Below are 19,755 nucleotides of genomic sequence, written 5' to 3' on the forward strand. Positions count from 1 at the left end.
CTTTCTGCACTGTCTGTCTGTCTGTTTTATTTATTCATTTATTTATTTTTTACAGCTCTTGCTGTTATGACTTCCGATGATGAAGTTCCACTACACTTTCGCAAAGTTCCACTACAATTTTGTTCCATACTTAACAAACCCAGAATTTTTTCTACACAGGACAAATGAAGCTAATAAACATATTAAAATCATTATACTATGAAAAAATATGTGATTTTCATATGATTTTTTTTTTTTTTTATAAAAATAAGTATGTTTACATGAGAAATACTAAGCAGCTGTAGCAATTAGCTTATTCTAAATAAATATTTCTACCTCATTGTATGATCAAAATCCACCTTAGATTGCAATCAGAAGTTATTACAAATATTAAATGGTGGTTTATAGTGAGTTTTGGGTAAAACATATTATTATGCTGCCTTCACATGCTATTTTTATGTGGAAATTTCCTACTTCCCACTTGTGAAGTTGTAATTCTGTTTTTCTGTCGAGTTTTTCTGGCCGTTTCTTGTGGAAAACTTATTAAATCCAAAGGTTATAGAAGATATTCAATATCCAACAGGTTTTGAAAACTTTGTGGCATCCAATTGGCATCCATATAAACATTCACTGCATATAAATATTCTTTCTTTCCTCCACCATGTTTAAAGTTTATGGCGCATTCTACTCAGAAACTTGCGTGTTAACATTATCTCTGAGTTTCCTAGTTGTAAACCCGTATTTTCGATAATCCCGATACCAGAAAACTGCCAAGTGTAACTTCATGCTAATTGCATTTATAATGCAGCTGTTACCCAGATGCAATTATTTCATGTTTGTATATGTATGTTGTCAAAAAGCACACCAGATTCTTGTTCTTGTCAAATTTTCCCACAACAAAATTAAAGTAATGGTAATATTTCCAGCCACTGAATAGCCGCTTTTCCACTGTCAGGCCAGTGCGAGCCAGTGATTAAAATGGGCCAGGCGGGGCTAATAGCCTCGGACCTGTAGCATGAGGCCAAAATAGAGATGTGTTTCCACCGTTGGGCCAGAAGCTTCGCTGCGCGTCAATAAAACCCGCGCTTTACACACCTCTCAGGAACAACGTCACGCAACCCCATCATTCACCAACAAAGAGAAGTTATCAGAAAACTAATAAGAAATAAGTCACTGGAACTAGCGCGATCACAAAACAAACACGATAAAAGCGGCAGCTTGTTTGCATGCTTTGTTATTTTTGAAAAAATCCAAAAGGATCTGTGTTTTACTATAATACGTGATACATTGATCATAATGAATTAATTTATCAGGATTTTAAAATTAGTCACAAAGAAAAAAAGCATGATATACATATCCTGCTTATTCAGTCGAGTCGGTTTCTGTTTATTTTTAGTCACACACTGTACATCACATTTAGAAATAATTATCATTTCTATATTTTGATAAAAGCTCCCGAACATAAACCATTATTATATTTTAATGACATAAGCTATGCGGAGCTAAACTCGAGACGAGAATTATGACAGATAAAATATGTTACTAAATAAATACACGATTGTGATAGAGAATAAGAAGCTGACGTCTGATTTCTTCAAGCGGTGAATTTACCATGTTTACTATGGTAACGTTAATGGTTAGCGTGCATAGTCTTTTGCATCGCTTATAAATATTTCTGACCTTGTATATTGATTATAATCCACATCGGATCAAGTTATTTCAAACACTCGCTGCTGACTGAAAGCGAGTTTGAGCTCAGCTTATTTTAAAAAGTATTTAATGCTGGCGTTATAGCTGTTAGCTTTCTGAAATGATCCACGGCGCTGACACTCTCCAGACGCGGAGAAACTCTGCCTTTGTTCATAACCACTCCTCTAGCCCCAGCTGGCCCGCTTTGGCCCAAGGTTTTCGTCGGGCCAAAAAAGCCGGGCCTTTGGCACCGAGGAAGCGCCGAAGTGACAGTGGAAACGCGACTGGCCCTGGCTCACACTAGCACGCCCCCTTTTGGCCTCTCAGTGGAAACGCTTCTAATGTAAACTTCCCATCTTCCTACTTTGATTGCTGCAGTGGTGAAGTTGTGAATGACTATTATGAAAATGGATTTGATGATTGGATTGTTAGATTTCAAATCTGTAGGAGTTGAGACAATAAAAGTAACCTAGTAACAGGCTATTTTAGGAATAGTAACTGTAATATTATTACTGAAATCTTATTTCTAGTTAATTACACTACTACTTACTGGGGAAAGTAATATTGTTACTAGAAATGTGTTCCTACCCAACACTGTCCACTGGTGAGAGAGAGGAAGGAAATGGCAGTGGAATTACTTGGACCTCAAAGCTACATATGCAACAAATGACCTCAGCATATGATCGTATTTGATATAAAACAGCCTGATGCATTACATTGCTTTGAAAAGACCAAAATAACCAAGAATGGAAAAGGCACCTTAATGTGATGGGATCAAAGGCCTCTTGGGCACTTCTGAAGCCTGATTCCTCTACCTCAGGCACCATGTCAATCAGCCAAAGGATTCAGTTTGCAAATGTACTATATGTATTTAATTTCCATATATGAAATATATGTAATGTACAGTGCATTTATATCTACCGTAAAACCTATCAGTTCATACTGATATGAGTAAACGTAAAAAGGAGATGTATGTAAAATTATAATATATATATAGATATATATAGATATATATATAGATATATATATATATCTATATATATATATATATATATTAAACACACAGACTTGCTGTATATATGTTGTTTTTAATAAGTATCATATATAAATAAAATATATTGTTGACATATATGGTTGCTACATATAAGAGCATAAAAAATGGGAATATGGGTTTACTATGGGGATTTTATATGGGAAAAAGATGATGCAAAAAAATTTAAAAAAAAAAAAAATTAATATATGAGACTTAAATGATATTTAAGTCTTGGACTTAAATATGAAAAAAAAAAAAAAAAATCCTATCATTTAAATAGTTATTCTCTGATAATATCCCTCTCTGTCATTGATTTTCACTTTTGATGTCAGTACCTATCTGTCACCCAAAGAAACGAAAGCCAAAACGTACATCTTTTTACCTTATTTAGCCTTAAGTGGCACATATTTGTACATTAAAGAAGCATATCAGTACCTAAAGTGTACATATTAGTGCCTTTTGAAGGGTACCGCACCAGTGACAATTTTGTATTATCTATTTATTTATTTATTTATCTTTAATGTCATTTAGAAGTACTTCTGAAACACTGATCAGTAAAGGTCCAGGGACACCTGAAAAGTTATTTGCATTACAACTTATAAAATCTACATATACCATTATCAAGTCATTAGACTGGGAGGAAGTAAATGTCCAGTGAGAAAATTACTAAGCCAGTATTGCAGGGAATGTCAATACTGAGATGGTGAGAAATATTCTGATTAAAAGAAGGACAGCTACATTTCTTAACAGGGAGCTGAGTATTGATCCTCAGTCAGGATCAGTGATCTAGAGTCACATTCTACCGAATAATTGGACATTTTAAATATTGGTATAAACTTAGCTCCATTTTGCAGCATCTTCTTATCAAGAACTGCTCATTTAGGAAGAGACTGTCTGACTGGCAAGTGAACTGCTCAGTTAAAGTTAGTTCAGTTTTTATATGCAGTGGAAAGGTTTAGTTCAACCAAAGGTGAAAATTCTGTCATCAGTTACTTCATATTGTTTCAAGCCCATAAGACTTGTATTCATCTTTGAAACACGAATGAGGAAATTTTAAATGAAGCCTTAGAGAGGTTGTCCTCATTTCTCACATGCCATGCATGCATGTTTGAGCTTTGGCAAGAACCAGTGAGGTTTATTCACACACGTCAAGCAAGGACGGTTGAGCTGCCATTTACTGTAATTGACAGTCTTTTCTTTTGGTGCTATATCCTCTAATATTTTTATCTAGATCCAAACAAGCTTCATTCAAGCTCTCTCTGCTCAGTGTGCATCGTTTCTCTCCCCTGCTAAAGGCATACAGTGCTACAAGAGCTGCAGATGACGCTGTTATTTTAACAACAGTAGCAGGAACATGGGCAGCAAAATAGATTTTCACTAAAACACTGTAATAAATGAAAATACAGCATATTTTATCTGTCATATATATGATTGTATGACTTTATGATTCATTCATTCATCCATCCATCCATCCATCCATCCTTTCTTTCTTTCTTTCTTTCTTTCTTTCTTTCTTTCTTTCTTTCTTTCTTTCTTTCATTCAGACACCACTGCTTTGGTTCTTGGGGTCCCAAAATCCCTACCTACGATGACTATTTTGATTGTTTAAAATTGTATTTTACTTTACCTTACCTTACCTTACCTTACCTTACCTTACCTTACCCTACCCTACCCTACCCTACCCTACCCTACCCAATCATACCCTATCCTACCCATTGTCACCCAGATGGAAATATATAACTATTCCAAAAAAGTATTGCTGGGAAAGAAATGTAGAGACCGGACCTCTTGTAACTTTACTTGAAAAACCCTGTTATAACATGCATTTAAAAAAAAAAATAAAAAAAAAAAAGATTGAATACAGAATTAATTTTCATTTCATGCTGACTTTAACACCCCACAATGTTCACAAGACTTTGTTTTGGATAGACTTGTGCACCCTGACTCCCAGACGTTTTAGCAAAGCCAGCCAATGTGTTTGAGTGCATGAGACGGTCAGTATGATGCATTGTTTATATGTAAGGCTGTTTTGAAACAACACAGACTATGAGAAGTGGTGTGCAAATAAATATGACTCACTTGACTTGAACAGACTGTGGCCATGCCATCAGGGACTGAGTGTACCAAATAATTTACCCTGTAGCTATTTGAAAAGGGGGCAGATGTGGAAACCATAGCTCTGTCGATGTACTGTAAGTCATGCTGTTTATAAGTTTAAAACTTGCTAGCATTATTTCTGGATCTTGTTCCCCCCTCTTTTCCTTATTGTTTCCCGTTCTTGTTCTCTATTACACCAGAAATAAAATCATGGCAGCATGCTTTCCAAAAGGTGAATTATCAAATATTCATGCAGATGTTTTTACACTATTGTGCTATAAAGCATATAATCATAAATTGTTGACGTGTCAGGGACTAAACAGCCTAGAATATCTTAATCCTTTCATGGTTTGGAGGGAGGTCTGTGTGCTGGTTTAAGATGCTATCCAGGCTTTTCCACATGGACAGCGAAATCCAGCTATCAAGTGCACCGTCTCGCAGACGTTAATGCTTTGTCACTCAGCAGGTTAAAATCTGTCAGGTATGCTGTCTAACAGACAACCCAGTGAGGGTGTTTTTAGCTTGTCAGTCGTTTGTCATGGGATTGCATTGTGTCGAGCAAATGCAGGGCACATGGAAAAGGATGTTTAGCATCATCACTCCCCTGTGTGCCGTTCCCAGACAGCTCAGCACAGGCCATTTCCATTGCTAATCCTACCCTTTTGGAATCAGTTAGCATGGGCAGGCTGCATACAGGCGTGTGTTTAGCATATATCTTGTTGACTTCAGCAGCACACAGTCGGCAGGATGCATTAATGTTGAAACTGCGGTGGCGAGAGATGGTCGAATCCTTCTGGCAAGTGTTCCTGCACGGGAACACACAGGGTCGGTGTTCAGACCATCTGCTTTTCGGTGTGTTGGTTAATTAGATGTTTAAATGAGAATATGTAAATTCCTGGCACAGTTGAACGTCTGGTTTTATACTGAGACAGGTAAAAGTGACAAGCAGGTGAAAGCATGAAGTCCTTAAAACGATGGGAGCGGTGTTTCAGGAAGGCAGTAGTCCCTGACAATCCACTATAAATTCACATTCAGCTCTGCCTCTTCTCTGGTATAAAATAGCCACTTTCACTCACCATCATGTCATTCTAAACCTCTATGATTGGAACACTATGATTGGAAGATACAATAGTCCAAACAATGAAATTCATTTGGACCCCACTTACTTTCACTGTATGGTGAAAAACAGCTGAAACACTTTCTCTAGTATCCTCTTTTGTGTTCCACAGAAGACAGGCTTGGAATGACATAAGCATAAGTAAATAATGACATGTCATTTCTTGTGAAAAAAGAAGGCAATTTTAGCATACTTTTAAAAATAGTGCTTATTACAGAAATAATATACACTGCTCAAAGAAATTAAAGGAACACTTTGAAAACACATCAGATCTCAATATCATGCAGGATATCTATACTGATATGGACTGGGTAATTTGTTAGGAATGAAAAGATGCCACATTGTTTAATGGAAATGATCAACCTACAGAGGGCTGAATTCAAAGACACTCAAAATTAAAGTGAAAAAAGGATGCAGCAGGCTAGTCCATTAAGCTGAAATTTCATTGCAGCAACTCAAAATGGTACTCAGTAGTTTGTATGGCCCCCACGTGCTTGTATGCATGCCTGACAATGTCAGGGCACGCTCCTAATGAGACGAAGGATGGTGTCCTGGGGTATTCTGGACCAGGGCATCACTGAGCTCCTGGAAAGTCTGAGGTGCAACCTGGCGACGTCAGATGGACCGAAACATAATGTCCCAGAGGTGTTCTATTGGATTTAGGTCAGGCGAGCGTCGGGGAATGGTATCAATTCCTTCATCCTCCTGGAACTGACTGCATACTCTCGCCACATGAGGCCGGGCATTGTCGTGCACCAGGAGGAACAAGGACCCAATGCACCAGCGGGTCCAAGGATTCCATCCCGATACCTAATAGCAGTAACTGTGTCATTGTCTAGCCTGTAGAGGTCTCTGTGTTCCTCCATGGATATGCCTTCCCAGACCATCACTGACCCACCACCAAACCGGTCATGCTGAACAATGTTACAGGCAGCATAACATTCTCCACCGATTTTCCAGACCCTTTCACATCTGTCACACGTGCTCAGGGTGAACCTGCTCTCATCTGTGAAAAGCACAGAGCGCCAGAGGCGGACCTGCCAATTCTGGTGTTCAATGGCAAATGCCAATCAAGCTACACAGTGCCAGGCAGTGAGCACAGAGCCCACTAGAGGACTTCAGGCCCTCAGGCCACCCTCATGAAGTCTGTTTCTGATTATTTTCTCAAAGGCATTCACACCATCGGGCTGTTGGAGGTCATTTTTTAGGGCTCTGGTAGTGCTCATCCTGTTCCTCCTAGCACACAAAGGAGCAGATACAGGTCCTGCTGATGGGTCAAGGACCTTCTACTGCCCTGCCCAGCTCTCCTAGAGTAACTGCCTGTCTCCTGGAATCTCCTACATGCTCTTGAGACTGTGCTGGGAGACACAGCAAACCTTCTGGCAATGACACATATTGATGCGCCATCCTGGAGGAGTTGGACTGCCTGTGCAACCTTTGTAGGGTCTAGGTATCGCCTAATGCTACCAGTAGTGACACTGACCCTAGCCAAATGCAAAACTAGTGAAAAACAATCAGAAAAGATGAGTAGGGAAAAAAATGTCAGTGGCCTCCCCCTGTAAAAACATTCCTGTTTTGGGGGTTTTCTAATGCTTGCCCATCTAGTGCACCTGTTGTTAATTTTATTAACACCAAAGCAGCTGAAATGAATTAACAACCCCCTCAGCTACGTAACTGACCAGATCAATATCCCAGCAGTTTAATTTACTTGATGCTATACTCTAAAAAGTGTTCCTTTATTTTTTTTTTTTTTTTTTTTTTATCTTTTTTTTTTTTTTTGAGCAGTGTATTTTGCATTTAATATACTTGAGAGCAAATTGATTATAATGGTTTACACCCCTAATGAAGATGTTTTATAATTTAATGTTAAATGTAATAAACCCACTTAAGTAGAACTTCAGCACATATTTATATATGTTCCCATAATGGGTTCTTTTAAAATATGCTTAAGCTGTATTTCTGAATGTACTTAGAAGCATTAAGGGTACATTAATATGTACTATAATTTCTATTGAAACATGTATGCATTTAAATATATTGGAAATTACACATTTGTTATAGGGAAGCTGCAATTTAGTACATTCCTTTAAATTTAAATTCCTTTAAATCACAACAAAATATATACAAAAAAAGAAAAATGGTTAAAACTTTTCATCACACATTATTACAAAGTGCACTTTTTAAAAGTGTAAAGAAACATAGTCACGAAAATGTACTTTTAAGTGGCCTTTTATTTCATTTATGCCAATTACATTATTATTAATTTATTATTATTATTTTAAATACACTTTTTAAAGATGAAGTAGTGAAGTACACTACAAGAGCATATCAGGTAAACTTCTTTTTCACAAGAGAAGTGACACCGCGAGGAATGACTGTTTCCAAATCGGTTTCCCAAATGCTTCCTCCAATCTTCAGTTGTTCAAAACAGGTAATCATGCCCCAAACTCATATCAGTGGTTGTTGCGTCAGTGAATGCAGTAGAGGTCCACACTACTTGTATTTTTCCAGAAGTTAGCATGCAAATGGCTTTACTTAAATGCATGTAAAATGGGACAGAAGAAAAGTATTTTAACACTAAACCCCCTGCACACTTTACCCTTTAGTTTGGGCACCGCTGTGAGCTCCTTTTTCACTTGTGACTTCATTGTCTTGCTAAATGTATATATCATGTGTATATTGCGGTGTATGTCAATGTTCCAGGGCAGTGCTGCTTGCCCCTCGAGGATTGTGGAAATAGAAAGCCCCCCAGTCAGCTTTCAGCCTGTGGACGGGCCCCGTCCCTAGAGGCATCATTAAGAAGAGTCATGTACAATGCCATGTCATCAAACATCTGTCAGGAGTTTGCTTGTGCATGAGAAGCTACCAGTATCCAAGTAAACCCTTATCATTCTATTTCATTTAAGCTATCTTCTGTCCTTACTTCCTAAAGGTATCTCATCCATTTGCTGTATACAGGCATTTGAAGAACCTAGTGCTGCACAGTGGATCAAGGATTTGTTCTGTTACTTGTCTTTGATATAGCAATGTAGAGGGGGGGGGGGGGATACATGGATATATGACACAAATGTATTATAAAGGTTAAAATAATAGTTGGATATATGACACATATGTATTATAAAGATTAAAATAATAGTTGCCAAAACCACCTAAAAATTAAAACATTTTGCATAGCTGCACTGCTATTAGACAACCCTAAGACACCAAGTGCTAAGAATGAGCATAAAAAAGACAGTTTCATTTCAGCAAATAAAGGACACTTTGTGTTTCATATACTTGTGTGGTGCATTTGAGCAAAAGAACAGTTGAGTTCTCAATTATTCAGGCAATAGTACAACCCTTATTATAGAGAGTTAACTACAGCAGGACCACTACTACAACATGAAAGAATCAGCAAGGTTTGTGAGTGCTCTTTGTTCTACCTCATTTTTCAAATGAAACGAGAAAGCACCTCTCTAGTCGTTTTTGATCTGTGCTGAATGAAGAGAACATGACCTGTTTACCTCTTTTTGCGAGGGAGGTAAAATGGCTGATGGGAAAGGGGGAGAGTTACGAATCGAAGCCTGCAAGGAGGCCCAGAAGGAAACATTACCTCAAATTAAGAATAGCAACTAGTTTTAATTAGACAGAAAATGAATAGATAAAAGCGGGAAATGCCAGTCCCTCGAATGTAATTGGGTTTTATTGGTGTGTTATCAGTGGCACCCTGGGAGCTGTGTTTCAACAAACAGCATTAGGCTTTTATGGCTCGTACTACATTAGTGTCTGTATTTCTCACCTCTGTACAGCTCTGTGAGAAACAAAAATTTCACACCACTGAAGTGACAAACTTCATGTTTCCTTTTCACTGTCTCAGCTTTCCTCAAGTCTTATAGTGCAATCAATGAGACATATATATATATATATATATATATATATATATATATATATATATATATATATATATATATATATATATATATATATATATATATACTTAATACAGTACTATTTGAATAAGATTTCAATATTTTATTTGCGATTGGCTAATATTTTAAAGTGTCTTCATTCTACAGCAACAGTTCAGTTAGACTAAAAAAAAATAAGGTAGCAAATGCTGGTACGCTGTATTCAAGGTCTTTTGAAGCCATGCATTTCAGCAACAGAATGAAATTTAATTCGTTATTCACTTATAATCTTCCCCTCCAGTGAACTGTTAACTATAGAACTGCTGTTACCAGATCATTGAGTCAGTGATTTTCTTGAACGAATTGTTCAGTCTGTGTTGTGAATAAAAGCACTGAATTCACAGATTTTCAGTCTGTGTTGTGAATAAAAGCACTGAAAGAAAGAACCCAAGAAAGAGAAAAAAGAAAGAAAGAAAGAAAGAAAGAAAGAAAGAAAGAAAGAAAGAAAGAAAGAAAGAAAGAAAGAAAACCATTCACTGATTTGGTTCTCATCAATAAGATTAATTTAAAACGAAAAAAGAAAAATCAGGAGCCAGTGCACTGAATGTGTGAAGGCACCTGTTGTATCCCTTCGTTTTTCTTCTTCTTCTTCTTCTTCTTCTTCTTCTTCTTCTTCTTCTTCTTCTTCTTCTTCTTCGCTCTTGGGTCAGTGACAGCTTGCAGGAAAGCTATGAAATTTGGCACACAGATGAAGGACAGTCAAAAAGTTATTAAATGTTTTCTGATACACCAAATCTTTCTTGTATAGCGCATCAGCATGTTCAACAAGAGCATACAAAAACTTTTGCGTGTTTAGACCAAATTTGGTATGTGTTGTAATAACCATGACCCGAACTGCATGAGCAGTTCTAGCACAGTGCCACCTACCGGTCAGGAGATATGAAAAATAGACTTTTTTACTTAGAACTTCTGAACAGTCTGGCCTAAAATTAGAATGGTCTCTTTAGCTGTGGAGCAGCATACCCAGTTTTCACATATATTATTTTATAAATGCATAAGTGTGTTGTTATGAAAAACGCTTTCTGTTCTCTTGGTCCTACAGAAATCCTGCGGTATATGTTTTTCAACAGTCTGCCAATTTATCTGTTGTCCATTTCAATTTAGGTGCAAAACCATTTTTTATTTTGTTTTTATTTTTATTTTTTCTTATCTTAGACAGTTTGTCCGATCTTCACCAAATTTCAAACAGATTATCATCAGACCTTGCTGGCAAAAAAAAAAAAAAAAAAAGTATCTCAAGCTGATGTTATAACTCATCTTCAATGTTGATGACATGATACCAAAGTGTATCTGAGGCTGTATGTCTTCAGTGCCATAGGCTGTGCCACCTATTGCTAAAAAGTGATAAGCAATTATGTCACATTATAAGTGACTGTATTCATTTTTTTTGTTTTTAGTTGGCATGATGCTCCCTGAAATACTTGCTTAATTGTTCATTAATTGCTGCTTGCGGCCGTATTATTTCTTCTGTCTTTTGATTTTGAGGTGAAATGTGACCCATCTGTCATGAATATTTCACCCATTTGACTAACAGGAATGAGCAGATGCTAAGAGAACTAATTCTCATCATCTCTTTAAATCAGTTCCCCTTTCTGACCCTTCAGGGTCCCCATACCGAGATAAGATCACCATCGCAATCCTGCAGCTACAGGAGGAAGGGAAGCTGCACATGATGAAGGAGAAGTGGTGGCGAGGAAACGGCTGTCCAGAGGAGGAGAATAAGGAAGCCAGTGCGCTGGGAGTCCAGAACATCGGTGGCATTTTCATAGTGTTGGCTGCGGGACTCGTCCTCTCTGTGTTTGTGGCAGTTGGGGAGTTTCTCTATAAGTCCAAACAAAACGCACAGCTGGAAAAGGTAAAGCACCATTTTAACATTTCTGGACTGCGATGAACATTTGAAATCTGTTAGGATATACTTATAAGAGTTTAGGGTTATTAATTAGGTACCTAGGGTTATTAAGCAAGTCTCAACAGAGAAAACAAATCACATAAGGTTATCACAAGAAATGGGTTTGCAATTCTGTGTTTCATCAGCGGGGGTATTGTGGGTAATATAAGCCAGCCAGTCAGATGAGTGCAACTGATGCCTCTGAGTATAAAAAAAATTCTGTTACAGATCGATGCAAACAATATTAATTCTGTCTAAAATTGACTTTAATGTTGTGGTGCTGTGAGCAAAGCATGAGGTATATTTCACTGGTAATATTTTACAGACAGTGCCTGTATCTGGACAGCAAACAATCCTTCTTGATGTAAGTCTCTGAAGACAGAAGGGCTTGGGCTTTACTTGCTCAAATGGCCAGCATTGTGTCATCTCGCCTCAAAAGATGTGTTGTTTTTCACCATATCCACTTCACTCGTATACTTGATCTACTTAGCCATTGAATGCTTGAAGTGTACAGTCAATAATGCAGTAGTAAAAAAAAAAAAAGAATACTTGAAATGAATGAACTCCAGTTCTCTCACTCACATTTTTCTTCTCACGTCACAAATATAATGTTTAAGCACATACAGTAGTAAACATTTGAAGTGTATCAAAAAAGTTCATCAACATTGTCTTAAGACAAGAACACATTTTGGTTTTAGGTTTTAGGTTTTAAGACAACTTTGATGAAAGGATTTGACACGCTCTCATAGAATTTATTGTCAATTAAAATTCTGCTAATGAGCTGTGGTTTCACTTACTAGACTAAATTGCAGGTTTGCTTGATAGTATTTTATTTTATTTTATTTTATTTTATTTTATTTTATTTTATTTTATTTTATTTTATTTTATTTTTTAACTTCCCTTTCCAGTTGACGTTATTACTGTTTAGTCCACACAGTCTCATCTTCAAGGGTATTTTCTCTTGAATTCTCTTTAAAATAACCAAATGTCACTTGAGTGGATGAACTAAGTACAGAGTTCTCTTTGCATTTACACTGTCCTATTAGAATGTTATTAATCAGCTTTAATACATGTCATAATTTCTCCACTTTTTCCACTGAGCCTTCATTTTTGGAACTGAAAGAAGGCATTTAATCGCCCTTGTTTATTTTAATAATATGTTTTTCTGCAGTCATTAAAAAAAGAAAGTCAGAATGGCAATTTGTCTGTAATTACCACACAAATAGAATAATCATTTCAAGTCATTTCAAGTCATCACATTTGCTTTACTTTAATATGGGAGGCCATAATGTCCCAGTGATGAATTAAACTGAAGTTGCCATGCCATGTGTTCACATTGCAAAGCAGCAAACTGCATTTTAGACACATAATTGGTCTAAGTTTGGTTAACTTTAAAGAGATCTTAGTTTGTTTGAAGCATTTGCGTATAAGCTCAAAAATTTGCACTCTAAATATGGATAACCTAGATTGTCTTACAATGACAGCATCAACCTGCCAACTTAAGGTTTTTTTTTTTTTTTTTTTTCTCCAAAAAGCACAGCTCCGTTTATTCACTCTCATTGTATTGATCTCTTTAAGTGCTTTTATTTGTTTGCTGTAAGTCATCGTATTGACATTCACGGATATTCTGGCAATGCATTATTTTGCTGCCTGATCCTGGTTTAATGATTTTAACGGCATGATAAGCCTACCGGCCAATGATACTGATCATCAATCTAGAGCCAAGTTTAGGAGTGCCTTTCTATATAGAGATACACAAAAAGAAAAAGACTTATAGTTCAGTGCATTTATAAGTTTGTTAGCTACTGTGTAAATGGTAATGTTCTCAATGAAAGTTATTATAAAGTATTACTGAGAAAATCTAGCTTGTTTACACTGGGGGTCCCTGGGTTGGCTGCAAGTCTGGGGTGCGTTTTTCAAAAGAATAGTTAGTTTATAATAGTTAATAGTTTTTCAAAATCACATAGTTAGTTATATGTTTCATTCCATACATATAAACATTTCATTATATGTACTGTACATGTATTTTGAAAACCAACAAAATAAGGGAAAACAAAAATTGCCAAGCAGTCCTTAGATGCCATGTTTATTATTTACAGCAATATACTGGCATTAATTTAATCTTAAACTGATTAATTAGTGGTAATTATCACTCCACCACTTGCTTGATGACATTTAACAACATTTCTAACCAACATGGTTCAAACAACAGACGTGCAACAAAGTACTTACATTTTTTAAGGAAACAGTCATGACTAGCTAGATAGTTTCTACAACAATGCTTCACTACAGGGGTTAAGCAGTGAGTTATGTCATTATATTAGAAAAGAACCACTGGGTGGATGTAAAGGTTGAAAATGGCTTTAAGGCTAAATTTATTTTATATTTTATAATTTATTTTTAGGAACACAATCGTAAATATAGGCTTTATGAAACATATTGAGTCAATCAGAGTGCTGAGGCTTCATGATCTAAATGAAAGTGTCAAATTCCAAATTATTGATTTTGATAGTATGTTAATTCAATACATAGCAATGTTATGAAAAAACATATGCTTGACATTTAAAACAGGTATCAAATCTTGTGACTGAAAATAATCGAGAGGCAATTAAAGTATTTTTGTACAAGACTGGCACTGCTGTCCTTTGTTCAGTATTCTCTTACACTATTCTGCAGAAGGAAGAAAAAAAACAAACAAAAAAAAAACATCATAATGCATTCCCCGTTGCTCCTTAGCAGCGCATCCCTCCAGAAATTTGCATTTTTTAATTGCCTCTATTTTGTAAGATTAGGAAAGAGCCAACAGTCTGACCAACAATCTTATTGCTTCAGCTAAAACTGTATAGATGGTTCTAACGTAATGTGATGTAGATATCCTGCCACCAGAAAATAAACACAAAAACAGATTTAGTTTGATCTTGTTAAAATAATTTACATCGGTAATAAAAGTTCACGGGTTCAACAGAATGGTGTATAATTTTAGCAAATACATTAAATATTGCATGAGAACTGCAACATTTTTATTTTGTTGAATTGTTCATGGTTTCTTTATGTATTTTATAAAGATTTGTTTGGTGCATCTTTATTTTGATTTTGATTTATTTCAAGATCACACATACTCAGAGGCACATATAAATTCATGTTTAAATAAAATGATTACCATAATGTTTCTGCTTCTCGTTTTCCTTTTTTGCACATTTTACATGGATATTCTTAACCATTTCTGCTTTCTGCTGCTGAATTTATTTTACTAAATTTTACCTGTAACTTTGCTCCTGAAAGTCCCCACTGTCCAATACAAACATATCTTAATGTGTTAACACATTTCTTCTTTTTGTTTTATATGTTGATGTTCTATATCCAGTTTGTCACTGACATAACCACAAAGTTTTCTGATCATGCTGTTGGTTCCAATGAAAATTAAAAACATACATGCGTATACACAACATACTGTTTAAATGTTATTCTTTGGAAGCCATGTATCACACTTTGTTATATTTAATTTCAGAAATTTTTCTCTTAAAATTTATAATAATAGAATAAATAAAACTGTTATTTGCATTTCTAATTTTGGTAAGACTTTACTTAGAGCCTTTATGTATAATATATTTTATTCATAATATATATATATATATATATATATATATTTTTTTTTTTTTTTTTTCAGTATTATTTGTAGGTCTGTAATTGTAGTTATAATTATTCATGAGATCTTGAATGCATTGAATTGAACTACTTTTATTATACATTATATTGAAAGGTTTTAAGTAAAGTGTTACCGTCTTTATTCTTCTTCAACTGAGTCTCACTTTTTTCACTTTTTTACATGAGAGAAAATGGGGGAAGAGTCAGTATTTGTCCTATTGTAATCAACAACATGATGTACAAAAATCCTAACTTCTGTTTAACGCAGAATTTCATTTGTGTGACTGAATTTGTCAAATTTGAAGTGTCAGTTATTTTAGTTTGTGCCAATAATCATAAGCTAGTTGCTAATGTCCTGTTATTGGCTGTTATGGAGGATGTCGCTATGAAGAAGGCAGATCATTGGGTAAGAACACTCTGATTGGAATCCCTAACAAGCACCTTATTATTGCATATCTTCACATCTCTCACAAACATATCTGTAATGAAAATGCTGTAAATAATGCCAGAATGTTCACAAAAGCACAAAGCATTTCCTGTGAGCCATGAGATGAAATTATTCACAACACAAACTGCATATGCAATTTGTACCTTTAGTCAGAATTAATGAGTTTATTTTTATTCATTTCCAAGCAAAGACAAACAAATCTGAACAAGTCAGAAGAATTTATAAAGGCTGTGGCTGTTGAATAATGTCTGTCAATTATTTCTCAAAAGGAAAAGCATGATGACAGTCACATGTTGGCTTGCTTCACCGTTACACAGCTGAAAATCTCACCGTTTGCTTCTTACTTGGAGAGTGGGGTTTTTTTTAATTGGCCATACGGTTATACAGGATTTGAATCTGAGGGAATATAATATGCATCAATAAATCATGCCGCATCCTGGCAGGAGGAAGCAAGGTGAAATCTGCCACGGAGAAATCGCTTTAGTTATGATGCTCCTGTTGTGCATCCAGCATAATCATTCCATCCCGTCTCCATTTCTACCTTTCACCCCCCTGCTACCCATCACTGACCCACTGTCCTCCACCTTTCCAGGAGCCGAGAGCCAGTATGTGTGTGTTTGTGTGTCAGAAGTGAAGGAACATCCAATCAGCTGTGTTCTTCTGTCTGCACAGAGATCCTTCTGCAGCGCCATGGTGGACGAGCTGCGGGTTTCCCTCAAGTGTCAGCGCCGGCTCAAACACAAGCCGCAGCCACCCGTCATGGTCAAAACGGATGAAGTCATCAACATGCACACCTTCAATGACCGAAGACTGCCAGGCAAAGAGACCATGGCTTAAAACGGACACCAGCTCGCTCTTTCTTGGGCTTGGAAAAGGAAACTTTGTGGGGAGAAATTTGGGTGGGGAGGAGGTCAGTTTTCTACACGGGGGAAGGGATCTTAAATGTCATTTCAAACAATTAGTTACTGAAACCAACAGCAGAAACAGAAACATATTTCCTGTGGAAATAACTTGAATCTGGGCAAAATTTTAGTTACCTCATCGCTCCAGATCACCACCAGAGCAAAGACTGACAGGTGCCAGCGTTCAGGGTAACTTTTAGCAGGAAATACACACACACACAGCTAGAGGAGTGTGATGGAGGGAGGTTTGTCTGCTCACTACATTCATATTATTTTAGGTTTGATGACACACTTGGCTGTTGTCCGTCCACAGAGAGCAGCTGAGTCCTTTAGAGAGAACGAGGAGATGCATCCTGACAAATACAGAAGCAAAAGAAGGACAGGTTTTTAACACGTACAGTACCTGTAAAAAGAAAAAAAAAAGGAATAAAAAACGTACTCGGAAACAATCAGTTCACAGCACTCTTTGCCGAGCGCCACAGCAATATCACTGAAATCATTCAGCGTGTTTCTCACCCACACGCACAAGCAGTGGAAGTAGGACAGAGCAACAGGCAATATACCACTTTAATTTCTTTGTATTTTCGGGCCCCTCTTGAGCGTCACAGTGACTAAGGGTGAATCTTACAAAAACATGTTTGACCCAAAACACATTTTGATCCAAAACATGATGGAATCCATTTTTTTCTTCCCTCAGGACCATTGCATTTTTTTGTGTTTATTTTAAGCTTATTTAACACATTGCACAACTGAATAATTTCTGTCTAAATTTGCATTGCACTGAAAAAAAATTGTTCTTTATTTACAATGAAAATATCTAAACATTCTTAAAATAAGATACTTTATTGGAGAAGCAAAACTTCAAAAGATGAAGCTTAAATTGTATTTTATTATTATTATTATTATTATTAAATTATTAACAGTATTTTTTATTTTTTTTTAAATGTGAACCTCTCAACTAAATGTAGTACCGTAATGCATCTGCATATTTTTTTTTTACACTTATTAGTAATTCTCATTACAGTATGTTATATTCTATAGGATATAGAATCTATACACCAGTAAGCATAAATTAAACAGTACAACAAATGATAAAACAAAAAAGGTCTTTTTATATATATTGCAGTAGTGAGGTTTTTTTTTTTTTTTTTTTTTTGTGAGAGAGGTCAATGTGTTTTGAACTGTCATGACAATAATATCACAAAGAATAAATAAAAGTAATGGTCCTTAAATAGGCTTCTTTTTTATTCATCCGAAAACCACTCCAAAAATTGGATGAGTGAACGCGAAACAAATTCCAACTATTGCGATGGATTTATTCAAGCATTTATCATTTGGTTTACAAATGTTTTAGTTTTTTTCTTTCTTCCTTTCTATGATGGTCACAACAACTTTGAACACACATAGCTGAAATGTAATATTTTTTTTTTTTTTTTTTTTTTTTTTTTAATAACCACATTTCATTTCAGGTTAATGTTTGTACTTTGTGCATTTGATTTCAAGAAAAAAAAAAAAAGAATCCTCATGTAAACTTGTGCAAACGTAAGATTTCTATAAAAAGAAAATAATAATAATAAGGTGTTTTGTACAATTAAAGAATATCAACATTTTGTAATAATTTTTATCAACACAATCATTGGCATCTCTTTCTTGATATGGGAGTGGCAGCCCTGTTGAATCCCCACACCAGAATTTAAGGACGCGATGACCCCTGGGACCGATGCGCTTCCGCATGGATGAGCCCCATGTGATGGAACACATCCAGGATCACATCACCTGGCCTCCATGAGGATGAGTTTGCGCCAGGGTTCAGGATAGGCACACACAGGATGGGGGAAATGCCGAGCATGCCTGGTAGTGTTTATGTGACAAACACACACATTTTGGACAAATCCTATTTTTATCATGTAAAGGAATCATATTTAAAGAAAGATATTTTTACTTGAGATAAATAGACAAACTGATTCAGAAGTGTGATATATACATATATACAAAGTGAAGAGGACTGCTAATATGCTTCATATTCAACGCCCCCGGTTTCTAATAGACTGCTAGTACTCAGTGCCGAGACGTTGTGTGTAAATGGTTTCAAATGGATAAGATGTATTTAAAGATTTTTCAGATACAAACTAATTTTGACCATATTGTGAAAACAAAATGAAGTGCACACAGTTTCCTGTCTAAAGTTGATGCACAAGTTTAAAGGAAGTAATTAAAAAAAGTCAGCACACTTGCTTGTGGTCTCCTTTGTTTTTCCTTAAATATATACAATATATAAACATGTTTTTCCTTATAATGACCTCAAGGACATCGCTTATATATATGAAACAACAGTAATTTTGGACTTAATGTAATTCAGTTGCGCAGTTAGTGCAGAGGTCCAGCTGAAGATTTACTGTATATCTGATTGTGCAGGTACACTTTTGAATATATTGCATTTAGATTATTTAACCATTATTAATAGTGATATTAAAACACATTTTAGAGATAATATTAAGAAATGTAAATTGTCCATTTAAGAAATACTCCAAATGAAGTTTAAATATAAAGTCAGCAAGCCTTAAGATCAATCAATCAATCAATCAATCAATCAATCAATCAATCAATCAATCAATCAATCAATCAATCAATCAATCAATCAATCAATCAATCAATTAACCAATCTGTCTGTCTAATGATAGGATGTCCTACCTGCATGTCAGCATATGTATTTACATACCTATGCACAGCCAATAGCGAGAATGTGGGACGTGGCTACTGTCACTGAGTTAGAGGATGTTTAACCCCGGTGGAAAAAGAAATTCAGATTCTGTTACATAAGTTCAAGCCAAAATCTGAAGACTTGCCAAACTATATAGAGACAGACAACAGGGTAAAACAATGGTAAACACTGGAAGAGTAATATAAGATAAAGGAATTTGATGGAAAGTTTGGGTTTCAATAGATGCAATGAACTTGCAGAGTTACTTAACAAAAGATAAGCTAAACTTCAAGTTAAAAGTATTCATAA

General features: G+C 35.8%; 1 protein-coding gene across 2 annotated transcripts in view; it reads left to right on the forward strand.

Moving 5' to 3' along the window:
* Positions 1–18,978, forward strand: part of LOC109105197 (glutamate receptor ionotropic, kainate 2) — a 180,783-nt gene extending 161,805 nt beyond the window's left edge. The window contains exons 15-16 of one of the 2 annotated variants that reach the window (XM_042740352.1): positions 11,467–11,717; positions 12,076–15,349. In XM_042740352.1, the coding sequence (XP_042596286.1) occupies positions 11,467–11,717; positions 12,076–12,126 (302 nt within the window). In that variant the 3' untranslated portion in view covers positions 12,127–15,349. Of the gene's footprint in view, positions 1–11,466; positions 11,718–12,075; positions 15,350–16,515 lie in introns of those variants that run through there. The other variant, XM_042740350.1, reaches the window with a different exon arrangement.
* Positions 18,979–19,755: the final 777 nt, after the last annotated feature.

Source organism: Cyprinus carpio, chromosome B16, assembly GCF_018340385.1.
Source record: "Cyprinus carpio isolate SPL01 chromosome B16, ASM1834038v1, whole genome shotgun sequence".
Taxonomy (NCBI): domain Eukaryota; kingdom Metazoa; phylum Chordata; class Actinopteri; order Cypriniformes; family Cyprinidae; genus Cyprinus; species Cyprinus carpio.